The sequence below is a fragment of the Gossypium raimondii genome, chromosome 6 (genome assembly GCF_025698545.1).
Source record: "Gossypium raimondii isolate GPD5lz chromosome 6, ASM2569854v1, whole genome shotgun sequence".
Lineage (NCBI taxonomy): Eukaryota > Viridiplantae > Streptophyta > Magnoliopsida > Malvales > Malvaceae > Gossypium > Gossypium raimondii.
In genome coordinates this window covers 54,767,506-54,776,214 of record NC_068570.1, presented here as the reverse complement: position 1 = coordinate 54,776,214, position 8,709 = coordinate 54,767,506, and the positions used below count along the sequence as shown (strand labels likewise).

Here is an 8,709-nt window from a genome sequence, read left to right as displayed (position 1 = left end):
ATTAAGGGTTAGTGCTTTTATATATTTTAAATTAGGGTGACTAGGGTTCTAGAATGTTCGGAGGGAAAATGGGGGCTTTACGGCCGTTGGATTTGATAGAATGAATGGTTGAGATTTGATTTTCGGATTTGGAAAAAGAAGTCGTGGGCTCCACCACGAGTTTTTAGTTGCGTGTTTTGGGCGGGTGAGAATTTTGATTTTTCTTTTTGAATGAAGTCGGCTACGCGCTTATGACGGGTCTTGTCTTTTTCGGGTTTGGATTCAAACTCAACCCGAATTACACATATGGACCTTCATTTTATATTCTTTTTTGGTTGAAAACTTTGTTATTAAATATATTTTTAAGATGCCCAAAATAAATAAATAAATATTTCTATAGTGATATATAAATTCTTTTTTTAAATAATTTTATTATAGATTTTGATTATATCTCTTTTTTTTGATACAATGTTTAAAATTATCCATAGTCCCAACCCAACCATAAGAGAATAATATGTTTCAGCGCACTCGAACTTATATTCTCCTGTATTGACAATAATGTCTATGTCAATCGATATAAAATATTTTCGTTCATCACATTGTGACTATAATAAAAATCTAATAATTTTATGTTTTTAAGGATTATTATTACTTACATTTAGGTAAAGTTATACCATCAATCATTTTATTTTGATAACTTTTTTTGTCAAATTTTGTTAGCATATTTTCATACCATTTACTTCTAAAATTAAGATGATTGTATGAGTTTATTGATAACAAATTTCGATGAAAAATTTATCAATTTTAATTGTTAACATTATATTAAAACTAAAAACTTATTTAAGTATAAAGATTAAATTTTAAATTTAGAGCATAATTTTATCTCATATTTGTGGTTTTTTTATTAAAATTGCCTCAACTTTTTAATAAATTACGAAAATAATCCACTTTCTTGATTATGTATGTAAATGACCTGAAATAAATAGTAAAAGTTAGTGGAGCCAAAGAGAATGGCGCCACTAACATACCACGTCAGCCATTACAATAAAAAAATTAATTTTTTGGTAGAGCTAAATAGAATGGCGCCACCTATATAGATACTAGGAAAATATTGAGATTTTTCAATAATTGGGGGGCCAAGAAATAAACAATGGTGGAGGAGCCATTCTAAATTGCGCCACCACAGGATATTTTTTTTAGTTTTTATTTTAAATTTAAAAAATGGTGGAGCCATTCTATATCGCGCCGCCAATATATATCGCCCAATTTCTTTTTATAATTTTTATTATATTTTTTAATTTTAAAAAATTATTTTATTTGGTGGAGTCATTTTAAATGGCACCACCAATGTAATATATCACCCATTTTCTTTTTTTTAAAATTTTATTAGTTTTTGTTTTAAATTTAAAAAAATGTTATTTTATTGAATGGCTCCACCATCATTATTTATTTTTTGGCCCTCCAATTATTGAAAAATTTCAAGATGTCCCTTGTATTTATACAGGTGGCATCATTTTACTTGCCTCCACTAAAAATTTGATTTTTTTTATTTGATGGCTGACGTGGCATGTTGGTGGCACCATTCTCTTTGGCTCCATCAACTTTTACTATTCATTTCAGATTATTTACGTATATAATAAAAAATATATATCATTTTCGTAATTTATTAAAAAATTGAAGTCATTTTAATCAAAAAAAAAACCCTCATATTTGTCAACATTAAAAATTATACCTAACTTGAAAAACCTATTTTTAATATTTTTATTGTTAAAAATTAATTTGAGTCAAGGTTTAGTGGCCCATATTTATGTAGCTAAAAGAAAAACTCGAGTATTGGATAGATCTAATTACCAATGTACATGTTAATAATTTTATTTCTTATGTATAAAATTTGAAAATAACATATCAAATATTACTTTATAAATGATTTTTTTGGTTGAAACATAAGTAATATATTAATTAACTTAAAACATATTTTAATAAATTTAAATAAAGAGACAACAACTAAATTTTAAGCTTAGTACAAGTCTAATATGATATTAGGAATAAATCTTAACATGTGACTAAAATTCTACAAATATACATATAAAATTTTAATTTTAATTCATTAATACATATTTAACGCTTTTTAAAAAAAAATTAAAACTTTACAAGTACAAATATATGTATGAGTAATCACTTAGTATAGTATCGAACTATTATAGCATAACCTAACAATCCAGAGCACGAACTAACTAACCGAACTAAAACTCACATATGACAACAACTCATGATGGAACTCAGAGACCCACACATTTTAATTATATATAATAAGTCTCAAACTTGAACACTCAATATCTAAAACAGTTTTTGTCAACTGAATCGAAGCCTCATTAGCATGAACAACTCATCTATAATTTATAATATATATATATATATATATATATATAAGTACAAGTTTAAAAAAACTTTAAGTCAATAAAGACTAAGAAGGTTGACTCAAGAACAAATTTTATTTTATTTTTATTTTATTAAATAAATAGAAATATTAAATTAAGGTTCCATCGGAGAATTCAGACCTAAGCATTAATCGAGAGCGATAAGGATGACAGAACTCGTGAATGTAGAGGATTCTATTGAAAACGAATCCTAATGATTTATCAGGGAAGATGGCGGAACAAACCAGAGACCAATGCATTTCTTTTTATTTTGATTCTAAGAGGTCATGGGTTAACCTGGCAACTGAACTAGAAAAAGAGTAAATATTCGCCCGCGAAAATTTGAGTTTAATTTTATTTGATTGTTCAATTTTTGTTGATCTAAATCTGATATGAATATGATGAGAAAAAAAAATAGAATAAAGATTCGTTATAACATTATAACAAAACCAATATAAGAATTTAAATTACAATTATTAATTAAATGTTATGCTAATTTTAAAATAGAATTTTAGAACTCAAAATAATTAGAATTTAAATTACAATTATTAATTAAAATTATGCTAATTTTAAAATAGAATTATTAGAACTCTAAACATAAAATATAGGGAAAAAGGTTGCAATAATTATAATTATAATTATAATTTACTATTATTAGTATTTATTATCACTTAATTAATATTAGAATTAATTATGTTAATTAGTTATTATTTTAATAATGTTACTTTTCATTAATTATATATAGTAAAATTATATAGTATGTTGAATATGTTAAAATGATTTAATTATTATTTGAAAATTTTCATTTATAGTATTTGAATTGATAAACTAATACATTTTAATTATATTGAATGATTCAAATAAAAATATTATTTTACACTAATTGCTACAATTAAAAGTACAATATTTTAAAATTAATTAAATATTAAACACGTAAAATCACATACCGCATTAGAAGTTATCTATATAAAAGCACGAGTTTAGAAAAATTTTAAACTAATGAGAATACCTTTTAATTTTCATCATATTACTTAATTCACATTTAAAAATAATTATAATATTTATTTTAGAATTATTAGTTAAAAAGTTGAAATAAAATAGAAGTTTTAATAATTATACATTTAAAAATAATTATAATTTAATAGAATTTTAGAATTTAAAATACATTTATTAGTTAAAATATTGTGATAAATTTAAAATAGAATTATTACTTGAATAGAAGTCTAAGCATAAAATAGAGAAATAAAAATTGTAATAATTATAATTTACATCCCTTACATCCACGACTCAATCATGAAGTGGGCTAAACCATGCATGAATTCGTGTTGTTTTTCTTGGGCTTTTAAGCCCAAATTCAAATTCAGTGATTAGGGTTTAGGAAAATAATTTAGAAATTCTAATTTTTTAATTTATAATTATTTTAAATTTTTATGATGTAAAATAACTTAAAATTTTATATAAAAATAATTTTCATAAAAAAATATTATATAAGAGTTATTGATTTTGTTTAACTTGAAATTTTTTAAATATTTATGACTTTGAAATTTTACCAAATAATATCTAAAAATCATAAAAAATTATTTTATTAAAGCAAATTAGAATATTCAAAACTTAAAATTAGTATGAAAAAACAAAATAAGTTTTAAAATTCAAACCTTAAAATTGAAATAGAAAAATCAAGAATTGATCTAAACGGATTATGATGGACGCTTTGGAAAAAAAATCAAACTAAATTTACCTTTACTATTAATGTGTATCATATTATATAAAATTATTTCCTTTAGAGTAGGGGTTTAATTAAACTTGATCATGGGTTAAGTCACCTATCCAGGCCCAAAAATTCACCAAAAAGTGAGTTTGGACAAAAAATAAAGTCTATTTTCTAAACGGATCAAGCCTTGGCTAGGATTTGTTGTTGTTTCTTTGTTGTTTTGCTATTATTTTACTGATGTTTTACCGTCATTTTGTAACTATTTTGTTGTTATTTGAAAATTGTATAACTCTTGTTTTATTGTTAATTTTGCTACAATTTTAGAGGCACTTTACTTGCTAAGTTGCAACTATCTTAGTGTTTAAGTATAAAATTTTCTTTTAATGTATTTTGAATTTATTGGGAAACGTTTATTTTACTGTTTTTAGTATATTTGATGTATTATATTTTTTAAATTTATTTTTATATAAAAATAATCTAAAAAATTTAATATTGTCGGGCCAGATTTGAGTTTAGCATTTTTAATCTAGGTCAAATTTAGACAAAATTTTAGACCTATTTTTTTAATTGGATCGAATCCAAGCTTAGAAAATGGACCTAAAATTTTGAATCGACTCAAACAGAACCCAACCTAGCCCATGATGAAGTCTAGGTCTAACGAGTAAAGCATAGGACTGTTCAAACGATTAACCGAACTAAATTAGTATTAATCGAATTAACTGAACTTTTTAATTCTTTAACCATTAACTGAACTGAAATTTTTCAAAAAAAAATTAGCCAAACCGAAATATTTTGGTTAACCGAATTAATCAAAATTTATATGTTTTGTTTTTGTTTTTGGTTAAAATAAGTATAAAACATATAAAAGAATATAAATTTATAATGTCCGTTTGACCGAATTAACCAAACTTAATCGAATTAACCGAACTAGTAATCGCTTAATACATATAATTTATAATATTATTTATTAAGTTCGGTTAGTTCGGTTAATTACCCGATTTCGAACCGAATTAACCGTTAACCGAAATTTTAAAAAACCTTTAACTGACCTTTGACCGAACTAGATCGGTTAATTGACCGATTAACCAAATTAGATCGATTTGGTCAATTAATTTAGTTTTAATCAAAATTTAAACCCCTTATTAAGCAGAATCAAACCGTAAAAGGATTAAGCTAAAGATTGACTTAAAAGTTGGGTTGGAGCTTGATTGGTTTTATTTTTAAAACTCAAATTCAATTCCTCTTTGGCACATTCCTACTATACAAACACAACTATGTAAAAACCCTAAACAAGACATATTTTGGAACACTATCATAGCATTATCAAAACAACAACAAAACCTGTCTTTGTAGTTTCATATTTTTTTTCACATAATTTAAGAAAGCAATGATTCTAAAACATCTTCCATTTCATGCTCGCAAAATGGATGTTCCATCTTCATTTCATATTCTCCATCTTTACTTCTTTTTAAACTCATATTAGTACCTTTAGTTTCTTCAAGCTTCCATGGAGTTAATTTCTCTTTAAATTCCCAGAAATAATGCTCTTCATCGTTTTGATCAAAATATAACGTAGACCCAAACCTTCCATTGTTGCTAAACCAGTTGAAACTTTCATCTTTTGAAGGCGAAATATTGTTGAAGCTCCCAAAGCCTTTGATCCCCATTGTTAGTTGTCGAGCTCTTGACCTTTCTTCTTTGAGAAATGATTCATTTTCAAGTAATTTCAAGATTTTCTCCGATAATTTTCTCACTCTCAGTCCCCAGTTGAACCTGCAATTTTTTTTTTTTTAAGATACAGTAATTTTCCATAAATATATATATTGATTGAATGATGAGAAGTTACTGGATTAATAAATTAAGTTAGCAACCTTTTTTCATCAATGTACTGAAAATTTGCCATTTGCTTGATGTAATGTTCATCATCTTGAAACTCCTCAGCAACCCTTAAAGGACCGTGAGTTAACAAATGTTCCAATAATACTAAAGCATTGTAGGATGCTCGCCAATTCTTTGCATCAAACTTGGACAACCTGAGACATAAAAAAAGATGGTTGAAGTTTGAAAATAAGAAAAAAATGATGGTAGATATTGAGATTTGATTTTTAGATCTATTACTAATGGTTTAGTCCCCATTTTTTTTAAGATGCTAAAATTGAATTACTAAAAGTTTTGAAAGATTAAAGTGTAATTTTATCATTATATTAATTTATAATTTCTCAATTTTTAAAGACATTATATTAATTTTTTTTTTGGGAGCAGGAGGAAGGATGTCATTGATTAAATATGAAACTAAGAGTTAATAATATGATAATTTACAAGAAAATATGAGGGTTTTCTTTCCTTAATAAAGTTCCTTACATTAGAATTCGATAAGAAAAAAAATTGTGTATATTTTGGGGTAAAGCTAGAAAATTTATTTAGGGGTTAAGATAAAATTATAAAATTTTGGAGAGATGAATGTTAAAAAGTTTATGATAGAATGCTTAAATTACATTATTTATATGGTTAAAATGTGCCAAAAGTCTTTATACTTTTCAAAATTTAAAAATTTAGACTTTGTACTTTTATTTCATGGAATTTAGTCCTATTGGCTTCTACTTTTCAGATTTCAAAATTCAGGTCCAACTGTTAGCTCTTCTAAGTTCTTTTTGTTAAATTTGTTACTACGACATTTTCTAAATAAAAAATCTACTCACTCGGTAGCCATGTAATTAAAAAAATGAATTTGTAATTAACTTGAATTTAACAAAAGGATTTAGCAGTGTTAACAATTGGACTTAAATTTTGAAATCTTAAAAGTAAAGGAACTAAATTCCATGAAATAAAAGTATAAAGACTAAATTTTCAATTTTCAATTTTCAAAAGTACAGAGACTTTTGACACATTTTAACCTATTTATATTTTTGGAGGGGCTAGAAATGAAAAATATTCATTAATGCAAGAGCTAAAAAATTAATTTTGGAGAGGCTAAAGGAAAATTTCCTATTTAATCACTTCAGTACTTCACCACTATATATATCGAGAATTGAATCGAAATTCTATTAAATATTAAAACGAAACGAATTTGATTAAAACCGATTCTTTTTCAAAGCTTGAAAATAAAAAATAAAAAAAAGGTTATAAATATTAAATCTTATACCTAGCAAATGCCATAAACTAAAAGATTATTAAACCCGAATTCAAAATATGAATAATCTCAAATGTTAGAATGAAAAAGGAAAAAGAAAGAAAGTTGATAACCTCTTATGTAAAATCTTAACAATTCTCCAATAATCATCAACTTCAAAGGCAGCCCTTGATATTTCAGCCAGTTTACATGCATTTGGTGATAACATGTTCCCATCTGTGGCTTCTTCAGTTAAGCTTCAAAAGCAACAAATTGTCGGATAAAACAAGGACTTATATTGAAACTAAACAATTGTAAGAAAAAAGAAGCTTACAATTCAACTGGTGTAACATCTGTTAAAGCCAATCTTACAGTTTTGATCTGTTCTTTTAAGAAAAAAGAAGCTTGTCTCTTGAATTCATGGAAAACAACACTCCCCATTGTTTTTCTTTTTGGAAATATCAAGGATTGAACAAGCCTTTAAATAATTAAGGATTGTATCTATATACACACTTAACAACTCCATTACCATAAAAAAACAGTTGAGTCACCAACTACTCTCTTGGAAGATGATTTGCATACGTAATGAGGAAAATTATCATTTATTTGTCGGTATTTATTTTAAATCGGATAAGTATTTATGGTCAAAAATATTTTTATAATATAATCCACCAAAAGTTGAGAGAATGAAATGAAATTAACTTGTTTAAGGGTGTGTTTGGATGGTGGTATGTTTATCTGCGGTTAATGTAAAAACAACGATGAAGGTGAGATTAAATACTATAACAATATTGTAGCTTAAGACAAAAAAATAAACTAAACGCACCATATCACATCCAATCGCTCATCCAAACTAACCCTCTAAGGGTGAGTTTGGATGGGCCGTGCGTTTACCTGCGGTTAGTGTAAAAATAGCGGTGGCGGTGAGATTAGAATACTGTAGCGTGAGACAAAAAATAAACTAAACGCACCGCACCGCACCCAATCGCCCATCCAAACCCACCCTAAATCTTGAACAAATAAGTTTGGACACATTCAACTTCCAAATTAGCTAGAAATGCAATGGGATGTGGTGACAATATGAACATTGTTAGGCAAATTTGGGTATAGATTTGTTAAATTAGTGGTTTTGCTTGACCAAGAAATTGCAGTTTGAACTGCATTCTTCACTGATTTTTATACTTGGATATTAAATACCTAATATGTCAACTTAATTTAGTTTCACATGAATTTATGCATATAACTCCCTTATATTTATTTAATTTTAACATTATATTTCATATATTTTTCACATAAATCATACACAAAATTTTAAAAGTCTTCTATTTCTTTTATTCTACATTCTAATTTCAGACTCCAATAAATTATAACAAAGTCAAAATATTGATTATTAGTATAAGACAATTTAGCAACAGTACAAGCCCGTCTAGCTCAGTCGGTAGAGCGCAAGGCTCTTAACCTTGTGGTCGTGGGTTCGAGCCCCACGGTGGGCG

General features: G+C 26.1%; 1 protein-coding gene and 1 non-coding gene across 2 annotated transcripts; one reads left to right on the top strand and one right to left on the bottom strand.

Annotated features, from left to right (window-relative positions):
- Positions 1 to 5,406: 5,406 nt before the first annotated feature.
- On the bottom strand, positions 5,407 to 7,669 carry LOC105772648 (ENTH domain-containing protein C794.11c). The gene is made up of 4 exons (XM_012594045.2): positions 7,551 to 7,669; positions 7,351 to 7,473; positions 5,979 to 6,140; positions 5,407 to 5,880 (listed from the first exon to the last, which is right to left on the bottom strand). Exons 1-4 carry the CDS (start codon positions 7,655 to 7,657, stop codon positions 5,484 to 5,486), a joined length of 789 nt encoding a protein of 262 aa, XP_012449499.1. The 5' UTR covers positions 7,658 to 7,669; the 3' UTR covers positions 5,407 to 5,483.
- Positions 7,670 to 8,636: 967 nt separating this feature from the next.
- On the top strand, positions 8,637 to 8,709 carry TRNAK-CUU (transfer RNA lysine (anticodon CUU)). The gene has a single exon. It is a non-coding gene; the product is annotated as a tRNA-Lys (tRNA).

Coding starts and splice junctions, on each gene's coding strand:
- LOC105772648 (XM_012594045.2), bottom strand. CDS start 7,657: ATGGGGAGTGTTGTTTTCCATGAATTCAAGAGACAAGCTTCTTTTTTC. Junction 7,474..7,550: donor GATGTTACACCAGTTGAATT/GTAAGCTTCTTT, acceptor TTGCTTTTGAAG/CTTAACTGAAGAAGCCACAG. Junction 6,141..7,350: donor GTTAAGATTTTACATAAGAG/GTTATCAACTTT, acceptor TTTATGTCTCAG/GTTGTCCAAGTTTGATGCAA.